We start from the raw sequence: 15,327 nt of genomic DNA on the forward strand, positions 1-15,327 counted from the left end.
ACTGGACTAGACCACCGCCGCCCAGTTCCGGCGTTTCCTGTCTGAGTGTTTGTCTTTCTGCCGCAGGTGCCTTCGGCTGGGAAATGCCGGCAATTTCTTCCCTGCAGCATCAGCGTGACCCAGGCTAAGCCAGCGCGCCTGGAGCCCCACTGCCTGGCCGCACAGCTGGGCCCACTTCTGCACTGCCCACTGCTTGCCCTGCCTGGCCTCGGTCTCCTGATTGTCCGTGGGCAGAGTGAGAGAGGCGGTGGGGGACAGGGAGCGTGGTGTGAGCTCCCAAGGGGCGCTTGCTTAGAAGCAGGCAGGCCGGAGGGCAGTTGGAGACTCAGCGCCCCTCTTGGAAGGCCTCTGACCGTGGGCTCCCCTCGCTTCCGGTGTTGCAAGCGCCACTCTTTAAAAATAACTCCTGGGGGCGCCTCCTGGTGGCGCAGGGTTAAAGTGCAGCACTTAGAAGCTACAGCGGCTTCAGCACGTTCAATCCCCGCCCCGGAGGTGACCCACATGGTGCAGCAGACCTCCCCTGACCCGCCCGCTGCTCCCCTCAGCCATGGACTTGTCGATCTGCCTGTTCTGCTCCCCTCTCTGTCTCTGGTGAAGCCTCTCGCTGCCCCTGCACCTCTGGCCTGTACCCCAGTTCTGTACGCATAAATAAATCTTTAAAAAAAAAACCTCCTGATTGTCGAGTCGTCCCCAGCTCATCCTCCTCACTCCCCAATTATTTTGGAGCAAGACATGAGATCATTGGTCCAAAATAGTTCCGCCTGTATTGCTAAAAGATAACAAAAACCCCATCATCAGTTTTACTTTTCAAACTTTTTTATGCAGCAATACAGCCGATCCAGCATCCTTTGTTGAAAAGCTTTTCCTTCCGCACTGAATTGCTTCAAGTCTTTTGTTGAAAGCCATGGTCACACAAGCGTGCGTCTATTTCTGGCTGGTCTATTCTGCTCCCTCCTTTTGTCTGTCCCAGGCCAGCTCCCCAATACTTTGCTTAATATTATTGGTTTCTAGTGAGTCCTAAAATATGCAGCATAATAGCATAATTCACCCAATTTTATTCTTTTTGAAGATTGTTTTGGTTATTCTAGGTTGAGACAGATTTATGTACATTTCTACCTCAGATGATCAATTTATACAAAACGTCTGCTGAGGCTTTGATTAGAATTGCAATGTTTATAGCCCAAGTTGGGGGGAAATGGACAAAATTGAACTTCCCATTTCACAGCTGTATCTTCCTTAATGCCTTTAATCTCTGGCAGTGATAATTTAGTGTAGTATAGAAATATTTAAATTTTTAAAATTTATTTTATTTTTAAAATAACATAATAGTTTATTTTCCATTATTTTGAGCCTTTTTTCCATCTCAGTTGTAATCCCCTTGGGCTTCCCATCACCAAATCACCCGTGTGCCATCACCACAGTCCAGTGCAGTTCCTTCTCCCCACTGTTCTTGACCCCATTCCCCACTCCACCCCATAAAATGTCTCTGGTATATAGCTGTTCATTATTATTGTTGAAATATTTAAATTTTTAAAGTTGACTTTGTGTTGGATTCATTTTTATTCTTTCTTACACTGACAGTGTTTGTTTGCTCTTAGTGATATTGACAGGATTACTTGTTTTATCCTACAATATATTGTAATAGACAGTTGTATACATATGTTCATTTTATAACTAACACTCTAGTGAATCGTAATATTTTTTTTAAATTTTTTAAAAAAGATTTATTTATTTATGCATACAGAACTGGGGTACAGGTCAGACGTGCAGGGGCGGTGAGAGGACTCACCGGGGCAGAGTGGGGAGCAGAACAGGCAGATGGTGGAAGTCCACTGCTGAGGGGAGCAGCGGGCGGGTCAGGAGAGGTCTGCTGCGCCGTGTGGGTCACCTCCGGGGCAAGTGGGGATCGAACTCATGTAGAAGTGGCTTTAGCTTCTTAGTGCTGTGCTTTAACTCACTGCGCCACCAGGGAGGGCCTAAATAAAAATCTTAAAAAAAAAAAAAAAAAAGTGCACTTGCCCCTTTGTGTCCTGGAATTCAGCTGACTCCCCACACCCCCGTACCCCGTGACTTGGCAAGTCTCACGACACCCCTGTGTTCACCTACGACCAGGCCAGACGCTCCAGGTTCGTTTTGACTCTAAGTGATAGCTCAACTCTCATCCTACGGAGCCACTGGAATAAAATGCCTGTTACCAAGCTTTGATCAGACGTCTCTCCTCCCTCCAGGACCTGAATGCACCTTCCCTCCGGCGTGAGCTCCTCTGAGAACAGGCAGGTCTCGGGAAAACCATTCTCTTCTCTAGAAAGAACTCGAGGGGAGCGGGGTGCTGGGGCTGGTGCCTTGCTCACTGCTCCAGAGGAGACCCCTGCCGCGAGAAGCTGGACCATCTTGAGTCAAGCACACGTCCTGTTGCAGTATTTCCCACCGCTGCGGCAAAGCTTCTTCCCTCCTTTGCAATAGTCCTTCCCGCGAAAGTCTCTCCCCTTGGCCCCCCGGCTCGGGTCTCAGCTGACACCTGCTTCCAAGGAGCTTCTGTCTGCCTGGGAGTTTGGCTCAGGCAGAGGAAGTTCTGGAGTGGTGGGAGATGGCTGAGGAAGAGCACTGGCACCGCTGAGCAGACAGCCTGTGAGGAAGTGAGCTCCCTTCCCCGCGAGGGGACGTCTGCCCACCCCTCCACTCTCTGGCCTCGTCTCAGCCAGCCCTTCGCTGTCAGGCCCCTTAGCTCTCCAGCCTCAGGCCTCCCGGCTCCCCCCAGTCAGAGCCCCTTTGGTAACCAGTGCCCCCTTTTCCTCACCAATCCCAGAGTCCCCAGCAAGCAGAATCCTCCTTGAGCCTTCCCCTACTAAGGAAAGACACCTGCTTCTGGGAGCCCAGGGGAAGACATCCTGCAATTGCTACCTTCTGTGTGAGATGGCCCCCGGGCCCCGACCCCACCCAGCCCTAGAGCCTGGCCCCGGACCGCAGCCTCGACCCTAACCCCCGCCAGGAGCAGGGCAGAAACTACAGCCCTGACTCCCGGTGCAGGTGCTGGGGCACCGTCAGCTCCCAGGCTGGACTGGGGCGAGACGGCACCCTCAGACTCCCCATCCCCTGCCTCGGCCGGCCGGAGGCGTTTGGCAACCACCCAGGCAGGGAGGTTCTCGTCAGCTCCAGCAATTCGTAGGGTTTCCGAGCACTTGGCGTCGTCTCCACAGGGCTGAATGGTGAGCAGGGAAACCAGTCAGCAGGGAGACGGCAACCTGCCCTTCCAGCCCCGTCCCCGGCACAGGTGTGCGCACCTGCACACAAACACGCTCAGGTGTCCAGTCAGGGCCGCGTGCCTCCCCCCATGTGCCCTCTATGTTAACAAGGCCGAGGACACAGGTGAAACCAGAGGCCAAAGGTGGGAAGGCCTGACCGACTGCATTTACTCTATACGAGGCCAAGGATCAAGTGGGGTTCAGAGACGTGCAGGAATGACCCCACGTCGCTGAGTTCAGGCTTAGTGCAGTTCACAGACAGCAGGGGCTGAGTACAGAGCCCCGCTGGTTCGCACTAAGCCCAGCAGGTCACGGGGAAGACCAGCCCGTAGGTCTGAGACTAGGACTGTGGCCCTGGACTGTCCTGCCCAGCTGAGTGCCAGGTCCAGCGTGTGGCTGGGCAGCCAGAGGGCCCCACTCTGCAGACCCCCTCGGAGTTAGGGCCTCTGTCATGTAAAGCAGCCAACAGAGGTGCTCAGGCCCCTGGGTGCCCCCTCCCCCCACCTGCCCTCTTCCCCCCACTCCTGCCAGGGGTCATCTGCTGGGTTTGGAGTCCGTCGAAGGATCTGCGGAGGGCTCCATGGTGACTTCATCCGGGCCATTCATGGTGCCTTGGGGGGGCAGCTCGGGGGGTCGGGGAGGGGGCGGCCAGGTGCGGTGGGCCGAGCTGGCCTTGGAGGAAAGGGGTCAGCCGAGGTCGCGGCAGTCATGGGGGCGACTGTCTCAGGCACAAGGTCTGGAACAACAGCAGCAGGCAAGAGACGCAGCGTTCTTTTCTTCAAGGAATTTATTTCTCTTAAAAAAACGACAGTGGTTGGCTCTAGGTACAGCAGCACTGTGACAGTCAGACGGAACGTACAAAGATCCAGAGCAGCAGAGAACAGAAGCTGTCGCCCTCAGGAGCGACCTCTGAAATGGAACTATTTTCATTCATCAAAGTTAAAATTTCCCTGAAAAAAACAGAAACCTTTGGATACTAGAAGGGCTATTATTGTCACAATACCAACAGCCACGGTCTTCTAATGGAGGACCTTTGTTTTGATTTATTCCCGGAACAAGTTATCGATGGACGGACGGGGGAAGACATTCAGATGCTTCTGGGAGTGTCTTTCCCTCCCTGGGAGAGCCAGATGCTTGAGCAGGGTCCTGGAGGCAGCGTGGAGGTGGGGCAGAGACAGCCCCAGGCCTGGGTAGGGTCTGACCCCACTGGGGGCCGATGGCTGTGCAAGCCAGAGCCGGAGCCTGGGTTTCCGGCTGTCACGGGGGTGTGGGGGAAGAGGCTGCCCCACACTGTCAGCTGGGATGGGGAAGCCGCTGGCTCCCTGCTGCTCACGCCACAGCCGTGTTGCTTCCCAATGCACAGATTTCACTTTCCAGAACCAAGGCTCGGCAGGAGGAGGTCCCATCTCAAGTGAGGGGTTATGAAAAGAGGGAGTACCCCAAAAAAGACCCCATGCTTGGCCCGCCAGCACCCTGCCTGGGGTTCCTGTCCACGAGGCCGCTGTTCCCTCGGGAGAGGCTGGGGTTCTCCCTTTGCACAGAGGCCTGGGCAGCAGCCCTGAGGGGAGCAAGCCCCCCGGGAGAGGGCAGGTGTGGAGAGGCAAGACAACGTCCCAGGGCCAGCGTGGGCAGAGGCTTGAAGCTGCCCCTCTCACCCGCAGCGGCCTAAGCTCGCAGGCAGCCAGCCACAGCCCACGCGCCCTCCGAGCCCAGGGGAGTCCACACCCCCCGTCCACACTGCCCACACCGGCTGCCCGTCCCGCTGCAGGTGACCGGCCACATGGTCCTCCTGGGGGGTGCAGCCTCCTCCAGAGGGCAGCGTGAGGCGGACCCAGGCACCCCACCCATGTGAGCCGCTGTACGGGCCACAGCCCCCAAGCCTCCTGGCTTCAGGGACACCTTCCCACCTTCCCACCTTCATGGACGCCGCCCTCCATGAAGCGGGCCGGGGCTCCCGGAGAGGATGGTTGCGGTGGGCCCCTCGGCTCCAGCAACCCTCGCTGGCTGCGCTGACCATGGCAGAGTCCGCCCCACCCCGCCGGGCACCAGCTCATCTCCAGAAGGAGCCGCGCCTCACCTCAGCGGGGGCCAGCAGGCAGCCGGGGAGAGGCCAGCAAGGGCGCTGGGGAGCTCAAGGCAGCAGAGAAGGTTCCAATCGTCCACCGCCCTCAAGCACACAGGCGGTGTGGGAGGAGGTGGCCTTTGCTTTTAATATGAAAAAGTCTTTAAAAAAGTGTCGTTGCAGAAAACAGGCTGGAGGACGGGGGCGCAGGTCCGGGCCGGTGCCGAGGCCGCAACGGGGCCGGCTGGTGTCGGCGCGGTGCCACGAGCCCCTCGTACCAGCCTGGGCCAGTAGGAGCAGGGCCGGGAAGGCCGTGACGCCCACCCGTCCCGGGACCCCTGGGGCCCAGCCCCCTTCGTGACAGGGCACCGAGCAGGGCTGAGCTTGCCCGCTGGCTCCCTGCAGAGCCTCTAGCCCACACGGACGGGTGGCGCTGGAACACCAGCTCCTCAGTTCCGACCAGTCAGCGAGGCTGCTGTGTCGTGGGCAAAATGGACGAAACTTCGGGCAGGCGGGGTGGGTGGGGGCTGTGACCTCTCAGGAAGACGGCCACCCCTTTTGTAAGAAACGAAGCAGAAGTCTCCCAAGTCTGCGTGGATGCTGCCTCTTCCCAGGCCGGCTGCTTGCTGGAGTCCGTGGCTTGGCTTCTGCTTTATGCTGGGGCAGAAAGTTCCCTCGGCGGCTGCTTGTCCACAGCAGTAGCTGTGGCTCCCCTGACCCCTTCCCAAACGATAAAGGCGCTCATGCTGGGATGATGGGGTGCCAAGGTTCCTCACACAAGCTGCGTAAAACCTCACCCTTCCTGGAATTCGGGGCTCAGCCCTTTGGGACTGATCCCACCGAGCCCGCCGGGGTGACAAGTAAACCTCTCTCTCCACCCCTCTGAGCGCCCTCTGGTTTCCCTGGGAAACTGCCGTAACAGAACGGAGGTTCAGCAAGAGCTAGAGGGCCTGAGACTGCGGCTCAAAGAGCTTTCAGCCTCCTTGGCACGTAGCCAGGGATATTTATTTGTCTTGTGTTTAGGCGAAACAAGAGCTGGTCGACAGAAAAGAATACTGTGCACCAAGGGAAGCCCGGAGCCCGCTGTCTTCTCGCCCATCTGTCGTAGGAGGACCTCAACACGGCGGGCCCTGCAGCTCGGGGAGCCACGCGCCCAGCACCCGTCGGCAAGGTGGCCACATCACTGGCTCCAGGGTCACCTGCAGAAATGCCTTCGGGCCGTCACACCCAGAGCCCGCCCGGGAGTGGCTCTCACACTCTGGCCCCCAAGTTTCTAAGGATGCAGATTCCAGCACCCTGCTCCCAGATACTCCCGTTCTGCAGGTCTGGGGTGGCGCCTGGGAGTCTGCATGTTAACAGGTGAAGCGGGTGGTATGGGCCCACCCTAGGGTGTCTGAGACTTGGGCTCACCTGGCTACCGGGGACCCAGCCGGGTAGGGGGGCGGAAAGGTCAGGGGCTCACCCTGTCCCGAGGGGACAGAGGGGCCAACTGCTGCTGGTCCCCTTGTGGAGGCAGCGGGGGCAGTCGGGGCTCCCTGGGAGGGGGTGGCCGTGGTGGCCTTCAGCAGCCCTGGCCCGAGGTAGCCGCCAGGTGCAGGGGCTACTGGTGCCTGAATTTTGAGACGCCCAGTGCGAGCTCGTCTTGGTCAGCTCTCCTGGGAAGTGTCAGTGAGTCTGTCTTGAGCTTCTTGGGAGGGGGACAGCCTCTCCCGGGGCCTCCCAGTTGCTGAGTGAGCCACCCCCATCTGCGCCACCAGGCCCAGGGCTCCTGTGGGGCCTCGCGAAGTTCTCTGGGCAGCCACCCTGCCCTCGTGCACACTCATCCTGGACTTCCCCCGGGACTTTTTCCTGATGCTTCTACGGGCTGCTGGGGTTTGGGACACTTGGGGTTCCGTGACGACCTGCTATCTCGCTGTACTTGTCTCTAAGACAGGATCAAACAAAAACTCCCCCCCCCAAAGTCTCAAAACAGACCGGCTTTCGCAGTGAGCCCTGCTGAGAGCGGGGAGCCTGGAGCCCTGTGCCGGCACCCGGCACCTGCACGGGCGGCTTCCGGAGCGGGGTGGCCCGTGTGCGCACGCACAGAGGGGGGGCACCCCCTTCCACACCGAGGCCCCGCGGGGCGCCCTGGCTGGGGGTGAAGTCCACGTTGGGTGCCCGTGGCCACCAGCCCACAGGACGGCGGTCTGGATGGCAGGTGCTCACAGGATGGACGCGGCCAGTCCTTCACGGTGGCATGTGAATCATTGTCTACATTTAATAAAAACGTTTTCTCATTTGAGGCTCTGGAAGGCTTGAGTCACATTATTTTTCCTGCGTGAGTCCCCCTGGCTTGCTCCCCACCCGATGTCTTAGAACACATGGCTTGACAGTGGCTGCACAGAAAATATACACCCTCAAAGTCTGACTTTCATTTAAATACAAATATACAAAATGTAAACTGAGACAATAGAGAAATTTACAAAACTTTTCTTTAAAAATAATAAAGACAAAATTCAGTTCTAATCATGACGCTATTAAAATACGTGCAAGTTGTCGTATCCGAATGGATTTCTATTGCAATGTTCCACAGAGACAAATCCGGTCCACCTGGCCTGACGGCCGCCTCTGAAAACTGACCTGAGTGGAAATCTCTTTGAGACACCCCGAGGCCCGATGTCGAGGGGGGCCGCCGCCTTCCCTGGCCCCCAGGGCGCGCGTCCGCCTGCTGCGCCCCGTCACCTTCCGCTGCCCGGGGGACGGGTCTGGGCTGCTCCTGCGTGGACCTCCAGGCCAGGGCTGAAACTAGCTGCTTCCGGTGGAGTTCGAATTGACGTGGTTTGAATTTATGTGGTGGTTAAAATTGGTCTTGGAATTGGGCGAACTCTTGGAATTGTTCTGATGCTGGGGCGGAGGCGGGCGAGCGTTGAGGAGAGAGGGGGGGAGAGAAAGCAAGTGAGTCCTCCCGGCAGGCGGGCCTGGCTGCTGGCCGCTCTTCTTGCCTTCAACCCCCTTTCGTTCTCTCCCTGTGGACCTCACCGGGCCCGGGGTCCCCCGCCCAGCTGTCCTCTCCCCAACTCTGGGCAGCAGGTGAGTCTACCCTGATCTTTCAGGAGCCGAGAGGGGCCTGGCAAGGGGCAAGCAGCCGAGGAGCTTCAGGGCGGGGTCTGAACTCAGGCTGCTCGGCCGGCCGGCCGGCCGGGGCCGGGCGGCAGGGCCCTTTCTTGCTGAAACTTCAGTTGCACTTGGTGGAAGCATTTAAACAGTGTGTTTAGGGACAGGATGTGAGACAGGGCCTCTTCCATGGAGATCTTCAAGAGAACCGCAGCACGGGCCTTGGTCTGCATTTTCTCGCCCTGTGCCTGCCCCGTTCCCCTCCTGCTCTTCCCAGATGCAGTGCTGGGCTCACCGTGGGCACGGTCCCTCCCCCCTCAGCCTCAGTTTCCTTAAACGCTCGAAGCCCAGAAAGAGGGTCTGGCTTGGTTTGATGAGGCATCTCTAGTCCTTCGGGAACAGCCAGGCCCACAGTGGACACTACTGCACAAAGGCCCGGGGTTTGTGGAGATGAAATGAGGCACCCCTAAAAAGTACTGCAGAGCACGGTGGCCAGCCCTCTTCATCTCCTTGTCAGAGAGGGAGGGAGCTGGGACTCCGCCCCGGGACCAGAGCTGCCCTGCTCCTGCCTTCATCCTCGGCCTTCCGGGAGGAGGAACTTCCAGAACAGTTTCCCAGACCCTGGGCTGGGGACCCTGGAGCCCCAGGGCAGGGCCGAGAGGGCGCGCTATAGGGCCACCTTCAAGGTGGGAGAGCTGGGGGGGTCCCTGAGGCCTCACTCCCGTCGGCCTGTCTTCCCTTGGCCACACCCTCCACCTGGCACAGGCTCCGAGGAAGCACACCCTTCTGCAGGGCCAGCCTCGGCCAGCCAGGGGCACGGAGCACCCCGGGGCCCCAGGCCAAGAGCAGGCTTCTCACCCACACCACTGCCACCACTACAGCGCCTGGAACCCGCGGCTCTCGGCCAAGGACCCTGCTCCACCTCCTCCAACCAGCACACGGGACGGCCCCCCCTACACAGAATGAACCCCAAGCTGCCGCAGGGCCAGGCCCCAAAGCCTGACCCAGGGTGAACTCAGAGGGCCCCTCTCCTGCCCAGGGGCGCCACCAGCGGCCTCAGGGGCTCCCTTCCAGGCTGCTGCCCCCCGGCCCAACCTCCCCGCAGCTCTGGTCCCAGCTGCATGAGCTGCCTGGGCTGGGGCCCCTGGAGCTGAGGTGGGGTGCTGGGCGGGGTCTCACCTGACGCTTGAAGATTCTCTGCAGCAGCCCTTTCTTTGGGGGTTCCGGCGGGTGGCTTCTGTTCAGGTCCGGCGAGAGGGTACCGTTGGGTCCGAACACATTCAGCTCCTTGAAGCACTCTGTTTCTATCATCTGGGGGAAGGGCACGAGGCATGGGACATTTTGGGTGGCTGCACTGTCACCCCCCAGGGAGAGGGACCCCAGAGGCAAGCCGGAGCGGCCGGCCCCACCCATCCTCTGTCCCCAGGGCCCGAGCCCGACACCCCACAGCGGCCTCTCCACCTCCAGCTTCACGGAGGCGGGTTCACCTCAGCCCCTGGGCACTGCACCCCTGCACCCCGGAGCCAGGCAAGCCCTTCCCTTACGAGCCCCAGACCTCCGCTTTCAGACCGCCTCACTTATGCCACTGGCACCAGCTCTAACTCCGCCACGCCGCCTCCTTCTTCCCAAGCTCTCGGTCTTCTCGAGGAGGCCAGCCTGGCACCTCCTCTCCCCTCGGCCTGCCCGTCTGGCCGCGTGGGGCCGGCCCAGCAGGCCCTGACCCTGGCCCAGGCCGCCCGCCTGCTCACCTCGCTTTGCCACGGGATGGACACGGAGCCCGTGGAGAACTTGGAGTAGAAGTCGTCGTCGGTGTGGTCCAGGTTTACGCCCTTGACGGTGGAGAACTGCTCTATGTCCAGCACGTCCTTGCAGTACACGGCCCGCGGCTGCGGTGGCGGCAGGGAGCGGGGTGTCTTCCCGAGCCCCCCACCTCCCTGAACAGAAGCCCTGCTCCCTCTCTGGATGTGCCGAGGGGGCGCAGCCGGGTGAAAGGAGTGTCTGGGGGTGGCCATCGCCCCTCACCGGCTCCCAGTTGGGCCTCGGATGGTGGGGAGGTCACCTCTGCCCCTGAGGCCCCACACTCAGCATCTCGTGGACCCCGCTTCCCACCATATTCTAAAGTCTGCTGGCTCGGGAGAGAGAAATACCCCACCCCGAACACTTTTTTTATTATAGTAGTTCATTTTTACATCATTTTGTGCCTTTTTCCATCTCAGTTGCAATCCCCGTGGGTTTCCCATCACCAAGTCACCCTGTGCCATCGCCATAGTCCTGTGCATTTCCCTCCCTCCCACTGTTTTTGATCCCGTTCCCCACTCCACTCCCACAAAATGTCTCTGGTATATGGCTGTTCATTATTATTGTTATTTTCTCGCCTGGTCCTTTCTGCTCCCGCTATGAGTGAAACTATCCGGTATTTTTCTTTTTCTTTCTTATTTTACGAAGCATGATTCCCCCCCGCCCCTTACCCCTGAGCATTTTAACAGGAAGGTCAAGGGCACACTCCTTGGTCCACTTTCTGGTGATGAGAATGGACACTGAGGCCAGGGCCAGGCCTGGAGGGGCCCATGGGGACATGCAGCCCAGAGATGTCCCAGGAGGCACTAGGCCAGCTCTGTGGGGGGCCTCTGGCCCCTTCTCCCGTGACAGGGCCAGCGCCAGGCTCTGTGGCCAGCCAGCCAACGCTGGGGCCCTGGGGGCGAGCCGCAGGACTCTGGGAGTCACCTGCAGACAGGCTAAGCCCGGGCCAGGCGCCGCCACTATCATGTGGACCCTCATTCCAGCTCACTTGTAAAACACTCCGGGGGGCTCACAGAGACCACCCCGTCGGGCTGCCCCTCAGGGGTCCTAGGTCAGTGGGCAGAGTCTACAGAGGAGCAGGCAGGGAGGAGCCTCCCAGGTGGGAGCAGAGAGCCCCCAGGCCTGGTGCCAAGTCCTGTCACCGCCACGGCCTCAGTCCCCAGGGCAGGCCCTGCAGCTAAGGTCAAGGCCCTCCATCAGGCTCAACGGCACGCGGCCGGGCGGGGCACACTCACGTCTGGAACGAAGGGAGGGTCCAACATCCCGGCCTCCAAGCGCTTGAAGTTCATGTTCCTGAAGAAGGGGTGTCTCTTGACCTCCGCGGCCCCCTCCTCCTGGCAGCCCAGCCTCTGCTTGGCGTCTTTGGTGAGCAGCTGCGACAGGGAGAGCCCTGTGAGTCTCAGCTGCCGGCCTTTCCTGCCACCCGGAGGCCAGAGAGGCAACGTGTGCTCGGCCTGACACGAGCAGCCTGGGCCCCTCTGCTGCCCTCTGCCCGGGCTGTGTCTCGGGGCGCCCCAGAGCCACTGTGAGCTTTGCGGTTCTGCTCTCATCTGTACCTAAGTGCCCAGGCGCCAGGGGAGCAAGGGGTGCCCCTGTTTCCCCCGGGGCTGTGTGCCCCGGGCCTGGGTTGGACTGAGCTTCAGCCCACCTGTGGGCCTGAGTCCTGTCCTGCTACCAGAAGGCCCCGCAGGGCAAAACTGCAGGTCTCGCTCAGTGGCTCAGGTCTCGTCTCTGGGGACCTGCACCCAGCAGGTGCTGACACACACTCAGCCACGGGGCACACCAGGGGGCTGTGGCTGGGAGGGGCCCTGGCAGGGGGGCGGGGAGGCAGCTGGGACACCCAGGGCTTAAGTGGGTGCACCCAGCCGCTGCATGTGAGCTAAGGAAGAGGTGTCAGGGTCAGCCAGGGCGAGAAGTGGCGTTGGAGCACGGAGGGGGTGAGGGGAGAGCATCCTCGTCAGGACGAGAGAAGGAGGTTGACAGGGGGGTGAGGAGGCTGATGGCCACGGGCATGGTCCCAGGTCGCTGCATGCCGACACCCCCACACCCCCCCCACCCCCCCAGCTCCAGCACTAACGCTCTTAAGTGTCTGAATCCACTGACTAGGATCCAGGCGGGCAGTCTCCCCAGAGGGCCTGGCAAGCACCAGCCAAGGCCGCAAGGTCAGTCCTCACAGCGTCCACTGGCCCACTGGCCACCCCGCAACCTGGCAACTCCGGGCAAGGTCAGCTGCCTTTCGGTTCCTTCCCAGCAGCAATGTCGCCCAGTGCCCAGGACTTCTGTTTTCTTCAAGAGAAGCCAGAAAATCCAGGTGTTCTGTGGGAACCTCTCCAGTGTCAGGTGTTGGCCACTGGCCCATCATTCACCTCGTTCTGTGCAGGCTGAACTAAAGACCCACTACGGGTGGGGTGACGAGCTACACGCCCAGAGAAGCCAGAGGGTGTGATGGAGGCTGTCGGGAGGAAGAGTGGGCTTCCTGGAGGAGGCTGGCGATGGGTTGACAGGCCAGAGGAGAGGCAGGTGGCTGAAGGGCCGGATGGGGCGCACCGAGGAAGGAGGGCTGGAACTGCCGACAGCAGGGTGCTCCCAGAGCCCCCCTGGACTCCCGACAGTCAGGGCGGGGGGTGTCCTGGGCTGACTCCCCTTGTGGGGCACGGGGCCAGCCTGGCTGCCAGAGGAAGCCTAAGACTAGAATCCTCCCAACCCTGGGCCGTTAAGAAGATGGAGCAAGGCCCGAGGCCGCAGGCGTGTCAGCGGGGTGAGAAGATGAGGGAGGCGAGTTTGACTCTGTGCGGCAAGCCAGATGCTCCGGGCGCCTAGGCCTGGCCACGCCTTTCCCTCGGCAGCCACCAGGGGGAAGCAGAGGGAAAGACGTGCCTTTGGTCCTGGGGTGGTGGACACCAGGCAGGGAGGACCCTGGGCCACTGTCCACTGGGCAGGTATCATCTCGTTGAGGACTCTCCAGTCCGGCTTCTCTGAATCCCGGCCCGGACCTGCTCTGCCCTCCTCTGCCCCTTGCCCAGTCTGGCCCCAGGGCACAGGCACCTTACCTAGGCAAGGCAGGACGCAACCAAGTCGTCCAGTGCCAGCCTTTGCTACCCGGCTCTACCTGCCCCCAGCTCCCCACTCTGGCTGCTGGTCTCTTGGGGGCCCAGTGTTGTAGACATTGGCCCACGGCACAGCTGGCCTCGGCCATGCGTTGTGTGAGCACCGGCCCCTCTCCCTCAGTGTCCCTCACTCACATGGACACATACCCACACCCCTCTGCCTTCAGGACTACTCAGGTGGCAGATTTAAACCCTTCCGTGGCCCTGGGACACCAGGCTGAAGCTGGCCGAAGGACAGATCCAGGCAGAGGGTGAGCAGATCCAGGGGGGGTCCCTGGGAGTGGGAGCCCCCTGGTGGGTCCTGGGCCCCTAGAGTGCAGCCTCGGGGTTGCTGCAAGCAGGAGCTTCGCTGCTTCTGATCAGCTCCCCGGCCCGGCCTCTGTGCTCCAGCCCAGCTGGCCCAGGGCGGCCCGCGGGCTGCAGCTCCGGGAGGGGAGCCTGCGCGTTCATAGGGCCCCTCCTGCCCCAGGTGCTGGGCAGCGGAGGCAGTCGTGGGGTGCGCTGAAGCCAGTACAGTAGTGCCAGGCGCCAGGCCTCAGAGGGAGCGTGCCCTGCGGCCCAAGCGGGACTCAGGAGGCCTCAGCCAGGCCGAGGGGCCAGTGCCCACTCCCCGCAAGGCCTGGCCGGTGGGCGCCCTGGCCACACGGGGCCAGCTCCACCCGGCACCCAGAGTGCTGTCAGAGGTCCAGACCGGCCACCCCCGGGCCGATGCCTGGGTCCTGAGCTAAGGTGACAGAGGCCAAGGGGAGGGGCTGGCGCCAGACCCCTCCTTTGCCCTAGGGCTCCCGGAGTCTTCGCTTCCCTCCCTGCAGGCTGACTCCCCTAGCAGAGCTGGGTTGTGGGTGTCTCCAGCCGCTCACCATCCTGCCCCTCCTCCAGGGCTCCTCCTGGACACCACGCTGGACACCACCCCCCAGCCGGGCTCTGCTCCCCTGGCTTGTGGCTTCGGCATCCACATCCTAGTGCCCCAGGACCTCGTCTCCTTGATCTGTCTGCTGAGCTGGGGCGGGAGGGGCGTCGCCCCGGGCAGCGGCTGGCGCCGGGACCCACCATTTTGCAGATGGACTTGGCCTCCTCGGAGAACTTGTGGGAGTAGACCTCCTCCGTCTCCAGGACCCGGCGGTCCACCTCCTCCCGCTTCACCTTCTCTTTGCGGCCGCGGAACGGCGACTGGCCCTCGATCATCTCGTAGATGAGGCAGCCCAGACCCCAGTAGTCAGGGCTCAGGCCGTACCTCTGGTTGTTCAGGACCTCCGGAGCTGGGGGAGGGTAGGGCGGGGGCAGGTGAGAGGCAGCTTCGCGGGGCGGAGCCTGGCACACGCCTGGCCCCTGCTCCCAGGTGAGGGGGCTGCTTCCAGGCGGCCAGTCCCGCTGCTGACTCCTCCTTACCCACTGCTCTAAATACCACCTCCTGCAGGGAGCCCTCCCTGATTGCTCTCCTTTCTGGTCCTGAAGGACTCTGTGGCTTCACTGACAAGGGTGGGTAGAAATAGCCTATTCCTTTGACATCTCTCCCGCCAAGAGCTGCTTTATTCACTGCTTGTCCCCAACAACAAATACAACAGCAGGCACACAGCAGGTGCGTCACACACTTTCACTTCAGTGACTCAAAGTGTGTCTGTCTAAGTGAAAGATGCTTTTACGTTTATCTGGAATTCAAACTGCCTCTCGCTACAGCTTCCCACAACCTTGGTAAAATGAATCACAGACTCGCCACAGAAATGCAAGAAAGATACTTCCATGTCATCAGGCAGGCCACACGCATCAGACGCAACACAGACTCATGGCTGGTGTGCAGGCAGCAAAGCCCTGCAGACAGATCCACGCAGAGGAAACCCAAGCAGGTGCACCCAGGTTCTCAGCCGCACCCATCACCCACCGGCCACCCAGCTACCTGTTAACTGGTATCCATCGACCTACCTATGTATCCAACCATCCACTGTCCTCCATCTGTCCACCCTCAGCCTATCCACCCACCCTCCACCTGCCCATCTACCCCTTCACCCACCTGTCCACTCAGCCA

General features: G+C 60.7%; 1 protein-coding gene across 2 annotated transcripts in view; it reads right to left on the reverse strand.

Moving 5' to 3' along the window:
• Positions 1-5,172: 5,172 nt before the first annotated feature.
• Positions 5,173-15,327, reverse strand: part of GRK5 (G protein-coupled receptor kinase 5) — a 90,144-nt gene continuing 79,989 nt past the window's right edge. The window contains exons 10-14 of one of the 2 annotated variants that reach the window (XM_012723797.1): positions 14,355-14,563; positions 11,433-11,570; positions 10,146-10,283; positions 9,577-9,708; positions 5,173-8,187 (exon numbers count right to left, since the gene is read on the reverse strand). In XM_012723797.1, the coding sequence (XP_012579251.1) occupies positions 8,089-8,187; positions 9,577-9,708; positions 10,146-10,283; positions 11,433-11,570; positions 14,355-14,563 (716 nt within the window). In that variant the 3' untranslated portion in view covers positions 5,173-8,088. The remainder of the gene's footprint in view (positions 8,188-9,576; positions 9,709-10,145; positions 10,284-11,432; positions 11,571-14,354; positions 14,564-15,327) is intronic. The other variant, XM_004680396.2, reaches the window with a different exon arrangement.

This window comes from Condylura cristata, unplaced genomic scaffold, assembly GCF_000260355.1.
Source record: "Condylura cristata isolate star-nosed mole 26May11 unplaced genomic scaffold, ConCri1.0 scaffold00011, whole genome shotgun sequence".
NCBI classification, from domain to species: Eukaryota; Metazoa; Chordata; class Mammalia; order Eulipotyphla; family Talpidae; genus Condylura; species Condylura cristata.